This window comes from Berghia stephanieae, chromosome 3 (genome assembly GCF_034508935.2).
Source record: "Berghia stephanieae isolate SIO BIC M18660-M18661 chromosome 3, UCSD_Bste_1.3, whole genome shotgun sequence".
Lineage (NCBI taxonomy): Eukaryota > Metazoa > Mollusca > Gastropoda > Nudibranchia > Aeolidiidae > Berghia > Berghia stephanieae.
This window is the reverse complement of record NC_088362.1, coordinates 3,623,086-3,639,555: the sequence shown is the minus strand read 5'-3', so window position 1 is coordinate 3,639,555 and position 16,470 is coordinate 3,623,086. Positions and strand designations below refer to the sequence as shown.

Sequence of the window (16,470 nt, the reverse complement as noted above, 5' to 3'; positions counted from 1 at the left end):
CGAAGGACCATGGAGAAAGAATTAAAGGAAGCAGGCCTGTCCTGGAATACAGCCACCGCAAAAGCAGCCGATCGCAAAAAATGGAGATGTCTGGTGGATGCCCTATGTGCCTCAAATCCCGAAGAGGATTAAGTAAGTAAGTAAGTAAGTAAGTCTAAAATCCTCAAACCGGAAACTTAAATGAAATTTCAGTTTTGAGAGTTTTAGACAAGGTGAAGGTCATACTTCAAGTCCACAAAGTAGCTCAAGCCGGAGTGGATTCGAAACCCGACGTTAACTCACTCAATCCTGGAGATTTTTGCTACTTTTCGAAATTTGAAAAAAAAAATGTTTTAAAAATGAGCATGTGCATAGACAAGTTGTTATTCACCTATCATTAATATACAAAATCTGAAAAACATTAGATTTGATACTACGCCTATAATTTGTCTCAGAATAATGTGATAAATAGACATGGGCTAAAAGTAACCCGGGTAAACTACGGATATAGATAGTTCGAAGATGACGTCACTCAGGTCTTTGTTATTGTTTTTTGCCATCCGCGTTTATGAATAATGCTCACTGAACTGTATTAACCTGACTATAAACGTTCATGGATACACACAGTTGTGTGTGTTGGTCGTTATACTTCCGGATGGCAATGTTATGATCTTCTTAGCCAAGCGCATACTATTTATAGTCGGTGTTAGGGTTGAGTGAGTTAATGGAACAACTCAATAAATAATCATCTCTTTTTCTTTTCTTTTTATTCTCAGGATGTTAACGGCAATGAAGAAAATTAAATATTTATTATTCTCTTCGTAAACACTACTGTAATCTCTCGCAATTCTCATGCAATCTCCACTATAGGGAATGAGATTAGCGGAAGAGTAGCGTCCCTTGATTGGACGTCACCTTACAGAGAGAATGTCAATTTGGTTTTGCGCATGCGTCTCTCTCGTCCTCGCTTTCGGTGAATTGTCTCAAGCCGCTTTCACCGGAAGCGAAGACGAGAGACGCATGCGCACAACCAACATTGACGTTCTCTCTCTAATAACTTTTCCGCCGGTGAAGTCCAATCAAGGGACGCTACTCTTCCGCTAATCTCATTCCCTATTGGCAGTGATATGTAGAAGTCTCAGTCACTCACAAAGTTACCTTGCTGAGACTGCTCTCTTGGTGGTAGCAGTTAACCGTGTTCTCCTGCTCAAATCTATAATAGGAAAATAATTTGGCCAAGTAAAACTCAAAAAAAAAAATAAAGTTTTATATAGCGCGATATCCATTAAATGTGCTCAAAGCGCTTTACAAGGGGTCCCTGGTCAACAGCAGCATTTAACATGTAGGACGGGACATGACGCCTGTTAGTCGATATATAGCAATTTTTCGGACAAAGACAACGCTGATAACGGTCAGGTACTCATTTTACACCTGAGTACGGTTAGAGAATGTGAGTAAAGAGCCTTTTCCAAGGACTCAACTATGCGCCGAGCGCGAGGGTCGAACCCAGGACCTTCCGATCCGAAAGCGAGTGTCATACCAGTAGACAACATAGCCGCACAAATTTTAGGCGTATCTAGTATCAAAGCTAATGTTTTTAATTTTTACATGTTAATGGTAGTTGGAATAAAACTGTCTATGGACATGTTGATTTTTAATATACTTTTTTTTTCCAGTTTTGAAAAGTAGGAAAAATGTGACCCTCCCTTCAAAATAGTATTATGTCGGGATGGTTCAGACCCCAAAAAGTGAATTTAGAGATAGAAAGATGAGAAATTGGAGCTTAGAAGTGGTTGCAATGTAAGAAATAGTCTTTATACTCCAGCATAACGTACAGAAATTAAACCCAAGTTGGATATTTGTGGTTATGGATTCAATTTGCCTTACCGAGTGGATCCCGACATAATACTGTTTTGATACGGTGGGTCACAAATATCTAGGATTGAGTGAGTTAATAAAACAATGAATAAATTATCTCTTTTATTTTCTTTCTTATCCTCAGAATGTTGACGACCATGAAGAACATGCTGATCCTCCTCCTCCTCAACTTGTTATTCTTTTGCTATTGTCACGCAATCTCCACTATTGGCCAATCAATGTGGAAGTATCAGTCGCATAGCGGGAACTATGTCCGAGGCAACGTTTGCCTCGGGCTTGCTGGCGTGAAACCAACCTGTGGATGGCGAATGGTACTCACATCATCTGAAAACATCAATTCGATTTCCGTAAGTGAATGAAAATGTGTATTTCATTTCACACACACACACACACACACACACATACACACACACACACACACATACACATACACACACACACAATATATATATATATATATATATATATATATATATGTGTGTGTGTGTGTGTGTGTATGTGTGTGTGTGTGAGTGTATGTGTGTGCATTTATAGGTACGAGAGAGCTCCATGATATTGAATAGAGCAAGAACACTCACAATTTTCTGTCGAGACGATCGTTTCGACTGGTTTCCATCTCTTCGGTCGACAATAGGTCCGTAGTGTACTTTCAAATGAGTTCGTAGTTGCTGCTTTTCCCTCCTTATTTTGTTTGTTCTGGTGTCCAAGTTATTGATTGGGCGGTGATTAAGTATTGTTATCTAATGACATGTTGTAATGCTTAATGTCCAATACACACTACACAACCCAATGATACCACCACTCTTGAAGAAGAAATATTTAGACAGCGATCAATTTAAAGACTACAGGCCAGTCCCGAACCTTCATTTCATTTCAAAATTAATAGAGAGACTCATTGTCAAACGTCTCAACAACTACATTAATTTCAACAATCTGCATCCTGTTTTTCAATCCACCTATAAGCAGTCACACAGCACACAAACAGCAGTTTGCGTGTCCACAATGATATTGTCTACCTACTTGACAAAAACGATAATGCAATACTACTGCTGCTGGACCAACGTGCAGCGTTCGACACTGTGGACAACACAATATGTGACCCTCCGTCTCAAAACGGTATTATGTCGGGATGGTTCAGACCCCAAAAAGTGAATTTAGATATAGAAAGATGAGAAATTGGAGCTTAGAAGTGGTTGCAATGTAAGAAATAGTCTTTATACTACACCATAACGTACAGAAATTAAACCCAAGTTGGATATTTGTGGTGATGGATTCAATTTGCCTTACCGAGTGGATCCCGACATAATACTGTTTTGATACGGTGGGTCACATATTACTAGACCATTACTAGAATGCAGAGGCTCTTTGGAATCGGAGACAAAGCTCTAGAATGGTTTCCATGCTCTCCACGATGCGTTCTCATAAATGATTCCCTTTTACCACAAACAAAGCTGTAATTTGGCGTTTCACAGGGTTCAGTGCTTGGCCATTATATTTTCACAATGTACACAAAGTCCTTAAGCAACATCATCGCGACCTTCTGTCTCAGTCATCATCTCTACACCGATGATTTCCAATTATACACTCCCATTTCAAAAAAAAAAAAAAAAAAAGAAAACATCGAAGAAACAAAACAACGACTCGCAGCATGTCTAGATAACGTCAAAGCATGGATGACTAACTACAAGCTTAAATTCAACGAGGTCAAAACTGAGGTGATTGCTCATGGAAACAAGTCATTTCATTGGTTGAACTATTGAATTCAACTCACGATTTGTTTTCTTTTGTAGCAAAAGACTGGCATTTTGACGTCATTTTTTGGTCAGTATCAGCGTGGCCTTCGTAACGTTATGGCCTGATACTGACCAAAAAATGACGTCAAAATGCCAGTCTTTTACCACAAAAGAAAAAAATCGTGAGTTATATTCAATAGTTCAACCAATGAAATAACTTGTTTCCATGAGCTCTACTAACGACAACTCACTAAGCGGTGCAAAAACCAACGTCAAACTGCCAGTCCTTTTGGATTTCAGTATCAGGCTATAACATAACGATGGCTACTGTATCAGGCCATAACTTTACGAAGGCCATGCACCTACTTAGTAAACATTAGTTGCAGGCCAAGTTCGTGTAGTTATTTCTATAAAGGTATTTCTGTCATAGCCTTTAAGATATTCCGTATCGAAGCACAGACAGTCTACTAGTTAATAGAATTTATTGATCTGCCCCTTTCAAGCTTTTAAAAAAAACATTATAAGTAAACAAACCACTGTGAAGAATCGGGCAGTAGCTTGCATCGTCTTTTCAGCACAGTCAATGTGATTTTTGTTGATTCCATAATTTTGCTGAAGAGGAAGACAATTACAATATACTATCAAAATATAGGTTTCGTTGCAAGATTTAAAATACGATTAAATAGATACGGTGTCTAAGCAAAAGTTTACAATCCATCCACCATTTAATATACATATACAATGTAAATTAACCCTCTCCTTACCAACTATAGGAAAATCGTCACATTCGTTACCATACAACCAACATTTTTCTCTTGTAACTCATAAAATTCAAAGAAAATGAACAGTGTGTTATAAAGCATGTTTTGCTAAAGAAATTATGTATCGCAAGAACTTACTGCTATTGTGTTTGAGTGATAAAAAATATATTTTTGTGTTAGTTGGGTGTGAGGTTTTGGGGAAAATCCTGAAAATGGCTGGTAAGGAGAGGGTTAAATAAATCATGAAAAAAAAAAAAAAACAAAAAAAAACAAGCGATGATCTACAACTATGATATGGGCGCCACCCACGGATATGGGCTGCTCATGTCGTACACGCTCGTACACAATGACGAGGCTGATAAAAGGTACAAATCTGAACGAATCTGGCCACCGTGATTCTAATCCCAAAACCTGGGAAAGACCATTCGGACGCTTCATCTCCGGTGCCCTGAGATCGACACCCACAGCAGCATGTGAAATACACACTAATGTCGAACCACTTGGACTTCGCAGAGAATCATGATACACATGATATCTAGATGTGTTTTGTTATCTAATTTTAATCATTGTTATTGAGATTTAACTTAAATAACACCGCTAAAGAGCACTAACAAATAGGTTGCCTTTACTTAATCTGAGCTAAGAGCGACGTTGATTGAACTGACCTGCTTGATTCGAATGGATTGTTTTGACGATAAAATAAATAAATTACCTGTTTTAATGAATTTGAATGTTAGAATGAATGGAAAAGAATTAGATAGGTAATGAACGGGAACATGACAATATTCCAATATGTAATTGGATTCAGTAGTCTGATGTCACGCGCCCGGCAACGGCGGCCATCGTGGTTCTAAACAAGGAATATCGGTACTTATTATTCTTCATGCTGGCTAGAACTTTTTATATGTCTTGTGATCAGAATGTATAATATTCAAAACATGATCAGATTTATAATGGGTTTTTTTTCCTCTGGATACACTTTTATGCTCGTCGGAGAAATATTTCATAAGGGCGTCCGCCATTGTTCCGATAGTTTAAAGCCAGTTACTAACTTACCATTCGTCTTTACGAGGGAAGTGACGTCATGACTGTTGAAGCGTATTACAAATGATTTTTCTCATGAGTGTTCGACGTGGGGTGCTGTAGGATGGGACGAGACTTCAGTCTTTCGATGGAGCTCCACGCCTATGGAACGCACTTAGTCCTCGGACAAAGTCCTGTGAAAATTGATCATCTTTCAGGAAATGTCTGAAGACTGAGGCTTATTTTTCATGAAATAGATGTTGCTTAGATTTTGTTTTTGTATGCATGCTTATTATGTATCATGTAGTGTCGTGATTTTTAATTTTGTTGTTTTTAAACATTTTTATTTTTATTATGTAAAGCGCCGCAGAGCACGATTAACGTAGATGTTTAAGCGCTATATAAATTCATTACTTACTACTATTTATTTACTACTTCTACCAACACATTGGCACATTGTTGTAACGTTGTTCTTTAAACTTTGCCAAGATGAGGGTCATTTCTTGAAGGACGAGTATTCTGGCTAAATTTTTAAACACGAGTTTTTCCAGAGTACAACAGGCACTTGGTTAAATTAGATTAAGGTATCTTCTTATTTTCTTGTACTAGATGAAATGTATTTATTTTCAAACCAGGTGTACAGCCTAGATGATAACAAATCACGAATGGACGACAAGGCATACTATTTGATCAACACTTCCGGCAATCAAGACTTGTCTGGAAAACAGACTCAATGTATGACGACTTACATCTATGGAACTTACAGGTAATGAATGAGTGGATTGAATAAGCCTCAGGGGGACTTTCACATTGCTCAACATTGTCCTTTAACATTTAACATTGTCTTAAAAATATATGTGACCCACCGTGTCAAAGCGGTATTATGTCGGGATACACTAGGTTAGGGAAAATGAATTCATTTCCACAAATACCAAACTTGGGTTTACTTTTTCTACGTCATGGTGGAATATAAATACTATTTATTGCTTTGCAAAATCTTCTAAGGTCCGATTTCTCATCACTCTATCCCTAAATTTACATTTTTGGGTTATGAATCATCCCGACATAATACCATTTTGAGACGGAGGGTCACATATGTGACCCCTCGCCTCAAAACGGTATTAAGCCGGGATAATTAAAATGCTGAAAATTAATTTTGTAGCCAGAAATATCAGACTTGCGTTGAGTTTATTAACGTTATTGAGGAGAATGAATATCATATTTCAGGTTGCTGAATACCAGTCATTCATATTTTGTTGACCAGTTTAACTTCAATTTGACTTGTTAGCATCTGGATCCTCCCGACATAATACCGTTTTGAGACGTTGGGTCATATATTATGTCGGGTTGAACTAGATGGGAAAAAAAGTAATTTAAAGAGACAATTGACGGGATTGTGGGATTTTAACTTTTGTCACGTTATTGTCTTTGCAATACCAGGTAATCGTTCATACCTGATTCGAGTGGGGTAATGTGTATTTAAGTGCCTTACCCAAGAACACAATAACAGGACCACAATTTTCCACGATCACTGTCGTTCATCCGGCCACTCACCATGCTTAACATCGCTTGAACAGACAAAATACCATACCGCCGAGCCAACGAGCCACGCTATCGTACCACACAATACAAACAACGAAAGAAGCAGGGGCGTGGCTATATTGGTTGATTTGGTGCCTGGCACCACATCCATCTTTGAAAAATGGATTATAGCATTGAAAAATAAAATAAAACTAAGAAATGGTAAATATCGCCTCTTACTTCTTTGAGTAAGTCTTTTCCTGTATATTTGTTTTCTTTCTTTTGTATTTACAACTATAGCATGTTTTAAGTCATTTTCTTCTGATTCTGGCATCACCTTATACTGTAAGCACGCCACGCCACTGGAAAGAAGAACAACATTAGAATCACACAAAAAAATATTATTTGTCCAACATATCTATAAAATACCGCTTTGTCAATAACGACTACGACCATCATCACCATATGTGACCCCTCGCCTCAAAACGGTATTATGTCGGGAGGACTAAGGTACTGAAAATTGAATTTATAGCCGGAAATCTCTGACTTTGGTTGAGTTTGAATGTTTTATTGAGGAGAATGGATATCATTTTAGAGTGTGCTGAATTCCAATTATTCACATTGTTGACCAGTTTTGCTTTAATTTGACTTTTTAGCATCTGGTTCATCCCGACATAATACCGTTTTGAGGCGATGGATCACATATTCTTGACAACAGCAGCATCAACAGCAACTGCAACAGCAACAGCAGAAAAATCATTATTCTGATCATAAGAATTCCAATAAAGAATGGATAATTTAATTGCACCATTTAACTTTAACTACCGGCCATTATTTCAAAAGAATGGCTATCGATATTGTTTATACGAGTATTTTTATGCATCACAATTTGCAAATAAGTTTTTTTAAAATAAAGCAATTATCATCTCATTTAGACGGGTTCATATTTTACGTATCAGCTGTACATAAAAACTGTCGATCGCAATTGATTTTATTAAAAATAATTATCATAGCAGACAACCAAGTATCGTAACAAAAGAATCGATTATAAATAATTGAGATTTTATAGATAGTATGCAGATGACGTCACTCAGGCCTTTGTTATTGTTTTTGCCATCCGCGTTTGTGAGTTGTTCTCACTAAACTGTATTAACCAGACTATAAAAGTTCATGGTTACACAGAGTTTGTGTGTTGGTTCGTTATACTTCCGGATGTCAATGTTGTGAACTCCTTGGCCAAGCGCATTCTATCTATATAGAGCAATACCTACTAAATGTGCTCAGAGCTCTCTACAAGAGGTCCCAACATCAACCATTTAACTTTAACTACCGGCCATTACTTCAAAAGATTGGCTAGATATATTGTTTATACGAGTATCTTTATGCATCACAATTTGCAAGTACTATTTTTTTTTTTAATGAAGCAATTATCATCTCATTTAGACGGTTTCATATGTTACGTATCAGCTGTACATAAAAACTGTCGATTGCAATTGATATTATATAAAATGATTATCGTACTCGATCATATTTCTTCATAAGCAGACAACCAAGTATCGTAACAAAAGAATCGATTACAAATAATTGAGCTTTTATATAGAGCAATACCTACTAAATGTGCTCAGAACTCTTTACAAGAGGTCCCAACATCAACATTTAACATGTACGACGAGACATCAGGCATGAAAGACGCTATTACAATTTTGTCTGTCGAGACAACACTAGTACTTTTACCGACAAGGTACTCATTTTACACCTGAGTGCGGTGAGAAAATGCGACTAGAGCCATTTTTACTCAATTTTGCGCCGCCAACAGATCGGAACTCGAACCAGGGACCTACATGTTTGAGGGCATCATGCCAAAAGACCACAAGATGGCACAAACAACGAGTTATTTAATCTTTATTCTAAATTGCTTATTTCTATATGAATAAATCGTTTCTCCTTTTGTGCCCAATGGGAGCGATCTATATTCATGTTTTCGTCCAACCTAGTCATCGATCACATGATTTGTTGCTGTACAACAATTGGAGTTTTCTCAATTTATCTAATCACGCTGCTTTGTTTATGAAAGTTGTAAACATATCCACGAGTCATGCTGAGCAAAATGACCAATTGTAACGTTGGTTATTCTTAATCAGTGAACACTTTTCACTATGTGGGTCATGTTGAGCACACTTTGCAATGTGACCAATGACCTCGAGCACATGGAAATGTAATATAGATCATGCCCATTAATGATATCGATACATTGACATAACTGCATGGCAAGGACCACTACGCAAGGACTGCCACTGGATAGAGAACCATGTGCCAAATCGTTCATGAAACTGATGAAGCTGTTTGATTGATTACCAATACAAGTCTCCAGTGGCGTGGCATGCTTACAGTATAAGGTGGTGCCAGAATCAGAAGAAAATGACTTAACCCTCTCCTTACCACCCATAGGAAAATCGTCACATTCATTACGATGCAGCCAACAATTTTCTCTTTCTGATTTCATTTTGTTATAGTTATAGCTATAAAAACTCGACAATGTGTTGCAGAGCTCATTTTTCTGAGAAAACATTTAGAATATTCTCGTTACTTATTTGTGTGAAAAATATATTTTTGTGTTGGGTTAGTATAAAGTTTAGGCTAAAATTCTGAAAATAGCTGGTAAGGAGAGAGTTAAATCATGCTATATTATTCGGAAATACAAAAGAAAGAATACAGAATTGAAGAAAATACTTACTCAAATAAGTAAGAGACTGAATATAATACATTTTCTCGGTTTTTTTTATTTTTTAAAGATGCTGTAATCCATTTTTTTCTTTCTTTTTTTTTTTTTTTTTTTTTTTTTTTTTGGAGCTGTTATTTTCATTTTTCTTGTTCTTTAAAAAAAAAGAAGACTCAAGTTAGGAAGAAAACAAGATAAAATAAAAAAAAAAAAAAAAACAGGGGAAAAACTCCTTATGTTATCTTTTTTAAAAAATTGATTTGATTTTGATTTGTATTGTTTTTTTATTGTTTTTTTTTTTTTTTTGGGGGGGGGGGGGGGGGGGTTGATATATCACATCATGTTATCATATTATTATCGTTCGTGAAAAACTAATAAGACTAAAGTCTTTAAACAAACCCCTGAAAATATCTAGCAAGTATTAAGTTGTTCTATAAGTAAAACGATCGCAAATGAAATATACATTGAGTCCAATTCTCACTTCCAAATATATGTTCACGTAGGCCCCAAAGTAAAAGTGTATCTATCGAGAAGATTGGTCCTCCTGATCACAATTAGAATCGATTTATTTCCGATTCTTGTGCGGCTATGTGGTCTAGTGGTATGACACTCGCTTTCGGATCGGAAGGTCCTGGGTTCGAGCCTCGCGCTCGGCGCATAGTCGAGTCCTTGGAAAAGGCTCTTTACTCACATTCTCTCACCGTACTCAGGTGTAAAATGAGTACCTGGCCGTTAACAGCGTTGTCTCTGTCCCAAAAATTTGTAATATCGCCTGACAGGCGTCATTTCTCGTCCTACATGTTATGTGTTGCTGTTGGCCAGGGACCCCTTGTAAAGCGCTTTGAGCACGTTTAGTGGATATTGCGCTATATAAAAGCTCAAGTTTTTTTGTTTGTTTGTTTTTTCTTGGCGATTAGTCCAAATGTTCACGTGGGCCCCAAAGTAAAAGTGGTATCGAGACGATTGGTCCTCCTGATCACAATTAGAATCGATTTATCGATTTATTTCCGATTCTAGGCGATTTGATTGAAACTATTCTCGTGCGATTCCTTTCTTATGTTACAATACCGCACCGAAAGCATTTCTATAATTGATAGCTGTTATTTATTATTGTCCACAAAATCCTGGGTCTTGGAATGAAAATTGGCTATGTGGGGGGGGGGGGAGGGGGGGATGGGGGGGGGGAGGGGGGATGGGGGGGGGGGGGGTCGTAAACAAATAAATATTTCAAAATGTCAACCCGTTAATTACAATGAAAGAGTGAAAATGAAAAGGCTTCGTATGGGAACAAAACAGACAATGGACGTTTCGGGTACAAATCCTTCGTCAGCACAACGTCATATAAAAAGCTCACACGCAAACAGTCCGAGATCGATCCCGGGTGCTGTCGAGATTGAATCCCCGATATCAGTCAATAACGCTATAATACTATAATCCCCGATATCAGTCAATAACGCTATAATAATATAATCCCGATATCAGTCAATAACGCTATAATACTATAATCCCGATATCAGTCAATAACGCTATAATACTATAATCCCCGATATCAGTCAATAACGCTATAATACTATAATCCCCGATATCAGTCAATAACGCTATAATACTATAATCCCGATATCAGTCAATAACGCTATAATACTATAATCCCCGATATCAGTCAATAACGCTATAATACTATAATCCCCGATATCAGTCAATAACGCTATAATACTATAATCCCCGATATCAGTCAATAACGCTATAATACTATAATCCCGATATCAGTCAATAACGCTATAATACTATAATCCCCGATATCAGTCAATAACGCTATAATACTATAATCCCCGATATCAGTCAATAACGCTATAATACTATAATCCCCGATATCAGTCAATAACGCTATAATACTATAATCCCCGATATCAGTCAATAACGCTATAATACTATAATCCCCGATATCAGTCAATAACGCTATAATACTATAATCCCCGATATCAGTCAATAACGCTATAATACTATAATCCCCGATATCAGTCAATAACGCTATAATACTATAATCCCCGATATCAGTCAATAACGCTATAATACTATAATCCCCGATATCAGTCAATAACGCTATAATACTATAATCCCCGATATCAGTCAATAACGCTATAATACTATAATCCCGATATCAGTCAATAACGCTATAATACTATAATCCCGATATCAGTCAATAACGCTATAATACTATAATCCCCGATATCAGTCAATAACGCTATAATACTATAATCCCCGATATCAGTCAATAACGCTATAATACTATAATCCCCGATATCAGTCAATAACGCTATAATACTATAATCCCCGATATCAGTCAATAACGCTATAATACTATAATGCATTGAAAGAACCTCTTCTAAGTAATATTATGTAATATGCTTAAAGACCTAAAGATTGTTGTCTTTGTTTCCAGATCTATTAACTTAACTTGAGCTTTTATATGAAGGGTTTGTACCCGAAACGTCCATTGTCTGTTTTGTTCCCATACGAAGCCTTTCCATTTTCACTATTTCGTTAGTATTTTACGATCACCGGCTTCAGGCAGCCCATACTGTTTTCTCCTAACCCGTTAATTAACATACGCTGGAAAGTCACGTATTTTAAAAATTTGGCCAAAAAACTCGTCCTTCAAATATCGATCGATTTATTTGACCCTCATCTTGACAAAAACTCTCAAACTTAGTCTTGTGCTATGGGAACCACCTGAGAGAAACTGAAGCAGAGGCAGGCAGAATAAAACCTACATTGATGACTGTCTGCTAGATGACACAGGAATGGACAACACCCGGGAGCTGCGTACGCTTATGGAGGACAGGACAGAATGGCGAAGACTTGTGGCTCATGTTGGGCGCCCCAAGGGGTGGCCTAAGTAAGTAGGACCTAGAGAGGTCAATTAAATCGATCGATATTTGAGGGACGAGTTTTCTGACCAAATGTTTGAATACGTGTGTTTCCAGATTACAGCAGTTAATTGGGTTAACCCCCTCCTTACCACCTGCAACAAAATCGTCACATTTGTTACGACAATATTATACATTGTTTCTTATTCAGATTTATTTCGTACATCACAAACTTTACTTTGAAGAATGGTCTTTGTTTGATGAATAAGAACATAAATATGTTTTATAGAGAGCTTGTTTCAGTTTTAAAAATCAGTTTTTCTTCTGGGTAAGCCTACCATTTTGGGAAAGTACTGAAAATGATCGGTAAGGAAAGAGTTAACTCACAACCAAAATGTGTCTGACCGCCTAAAAGGTATTATGTCGGTTTGGTTTTAAGGCTCAAGATTTAATTTATTATCATAAATAAGCTTGGGTTAAGTTTTCTTTTTTTTTAGGACAAGAGATAGTAATCGCTTAACTCATTCAATCCTAGAGATTTTTGCTACTTTTCAAAATTGGAAAAAAATGTATTAAAAATGAGAATGCACATAGATAGTTTTATTCAACTACCATTGCCATGTAAAAGCTAAAAACACTAGCTACGCCTATAATTTGACTCCGAAAAATGTAATAAATTGGCATGGAGGAAAACCACGGATATAGTCGGTGTTAGGGCTGAGTGAGTTAATGTGACCAAAGAAAACCCGACTAAAAACTAATATTTCTGGCCATTAATGATGTGGTGTAAAAGCAAATAATGCATAGTGTTATCATCCATTTAAATTTACCATTTTGTATTCTTAAATTTTCTGAGATATGTTAAAAAGGTGTATTAATACGATTTTTAATAACCGAAATCTGTAACTTATTGACCGCGAGTAAAGACTTCGAAGACTCGGTCTTTCCGCTCTCGGGTCAATATAGTCTAATCCCCGATATCAGTCAACAATCCTATACTATAATGCATTGAAAGAAACTCTTCTAAGTAATATTATGTAATATGCTTAAAGACCTAAAGATTATTGTCTTTGTTTCCAGATCTAATAACTTAACTTGAGCTTTTATATGGCGCAATATCCAGTAAACGTGCTCAATGCGCTTTACAAGGGGTCCCTGGCCAGCAGCAACACGTAACATTTAAAACGGGACATGACGCCTGTAGGCGATATTATCATTTTTCGGAAAAAGACAACGCTGTTAACGGCCAGGTTCTCATTTTACACCTGAGTACAGTGAGAGAATGTGAGTAAAGAGCCTTTTCCAAGGACTCAACTATGCGCCGAGCGCGAAGCTCGAACCCAGGACCTTCCGATCCGAAAGTGAGTGTCATACCACTAGACCACATAGTCGAAGAATCCTATACTTTAATGTGTTGAAAGAACCTCTTGGAATTAATATTATGTAATGTGCTTAAAGACCTAAAGATTGTTGTCTTTGTTTCCAGATCTAGCCTATAGGGAATGAGATTAGCGGAAGAGTAGCGTCCCTTGATTGGAAGGCGAGGACGAGAGACGCATTCGCACAACCAACATGACGTTCTCTCTCTAATAACTTTTCCGCCGGTGACGTCACAGACTATGGGTGACGTCCAATCAAGGGACGCTACTCTTCAGCTAATCTCATTCCCTATTGCGGTGTGTTACGGAGATAACATACAAAGATTTATCGGGTTTGTAAGCAATTTAATAACAAGATCGAGAAACGAAGTGAAAAGAAAAGTACCAGATGACAATAATAAAAACCCTAGTAATAGTAATATAACTACAAATTATAGAGTTATTTCAAGTTAGCTCTCCCGGATTTGCAGAACCTTTTCTGCTTAGAGCAAAGGAAAATTTCGTACGATTATTAAACTTAAACTCTTAAGATTGATTGTTCCTGTCAGTCTTTCCTGGAATACCGACTTATTGTCAAGTTCCGGGAAACGTACTTAATCCATGACCCGTATTCTCATAGCGTTAGCCACTAGACTGTTACAAAAACGCTGAATCGTCTTCCAATCGCGACAAATGAGGTTGAATGAAGTCTCTCAGCTGTTTGTTGTTGTATGTTTTTTTTTAGGCCAATGGTTGGGTGTTAAATTCTCACTAATCCATGCTTCCGCCCTGACCTCTAGTTGCTGTGCCTTAAGCTGTGTGTATCCATGAACGTATAGATAGTATGCAGATGACGTCACTCAGGCCTTTGTTATCGTTTTTGCCATCCGCGTTTGTGAGTTGTTCTCACTAAACTGTATTAACCAGACTATAAAAGTTCATGGTTACACAGAGTTTGTGTGTTGGTCCGTTATACTTCCGGATGTCAATGTTGTGAACTCCTTGGCCAAGCGCATTCTATCTATATAGTCGGGTTAATACAGTTCAGTGAGCATTACTCATAAACGCGGATGGCAAAAACAATAACAAAGACCTGAGTGACGTCATCTTCGAACTATCTATTGACATGGAAGCATTTCTGATTATTAATTTAAAGTATGAGTCCGAGGCTATTCAATCAACACTTAGTTCTTACACCTTTGAAAATTACGTCAGTTATCGTATGTTTTATTTAACCCTCTCCTTACCAGCCATTTTCAGGATTTTCCCCAAATCTTCACACCCAACTAACACAAAATAGAGTTTTTATCGCTCAAACACAACTGCATTAAGTTCTTGCGATAAATAATTTCTTTAGCAAAACAAGCTCTACAACACAATGTTCATTTTCTTTAAATTTTATGATGTACAAAAGAAATTTAAATAAGAAAAATGTTCGTTGTATCGTAACGAATGTGACGATTTTCCTAAAGTTGGTAAGGAGAGGGTTAAAGTATAAGTCCGAGGTTATTCAATCAACACTTAGTTCTTACAAGCTTTGAAAATTACGTCAGTTATCGTATGTTTTATTTAAAGTATCAAGTGGAATGAACATTTCGGTGGTTTTATTTTGACTATGGATAGTTCGAAGATGACGTCTCTCATGTCTTTGTCATTCCAAGACAAAGACAGAAAGCATGTTGGAAAACAGATATAAGGGGATAGAAGACACAGTATGTACCCCCCCCCCCACCCCCTGCCCACTATGGGAGGCCAGGAACCCCACCCAGATGTCTCATCCTACCCGTTAAATGTTGCTGTTGGCTGTTGACCTCTTATAAAGCGCTTTCAACACATTAAATATTTATTAAATTCATATTGTGTATTATAAGAAGCTCTTAGAATTTAGTTTTACCGAATATATGTAATTCCATTATGTAAATAAGAAGTAAATAATAATGTGAAGTTGAATGTAAGCTTCAATTTAATTACAAAAACAGATCGAATGAACGTTTCGGGTTTCCCCTTTATCAACAAAACAGGATGGATGAAACACCACAGATGAATGAGATGATGTGGTAGTGGCGTAGTTAAGATGAATTATGAATGAGATGATGTGGTAGTGGCGTAGTTAAGATGAATTCATCTTAACTACGCCACTACCACATTGTCACAGTAAAGGTTGTTCACAATTATCTTATTAAATTTTATTTTATTAAGAACTGAATTCATCTCACTCCAGTTATATTTCGGTAGGCTTAGATAAACTTTACCTTCTAATATTAGATCGTCTTTCCTTTTATAGCCTTCCCTCGAATTAATTTCTAATTAGTGAATACTTTTCGTTCTACATTCTGTCACGTAGCCACTTATTATAAAAGCTGATAGGTCTAACATTTGACACTCACTTTCTCTCCACAATCTATGCCGGACGGCCAGTCGCTCTATTCCTATATATATACTGGAAGATTTTTATCTTTTGGGACTTTGTAGATATTATATCTACACCATTAAGACGCCGGAGCTTTTAACTTTGATTGTATAATCTTCAAGGATCAAACCCAAGCCCGCTGTCAAAGGACTACACAATAACTTCTTACCAATTGCCTGGAAGTGGAATTTTACGAGTCCAATCCTGTTATCAGAGGAATA

At 37.0% G+C, this 16,470-nt stretch overlaps 1 protein-coding gene across 1 annotated transcript in view; it reads left to right on the top strand.

Moving 5' to 3' along the window:
* Window positions 1-16,470, top strand: part of LOC144967046 (uncharacterized) — a 35,973-nt gene that overhangs the window by 4,081 nt on the left and 15,422 nt on the right. The window contains exons 2-3 of the mRNA XM_078903816.1: window positions 1,982-2,204; window positions 6,010-6,140. Of these exons, the coding sequence (XP_078759942.1) occupies window positions 1,983-2,204; window positions 6,010-6,140 (353 nt within the window). The 5' untranslated portion in view covers window position 1,982. The remainder of the gene's footprint in view (window positions 1-1,981; window positions 2,205-6,009; window positions 6,141-16,470) is intronic.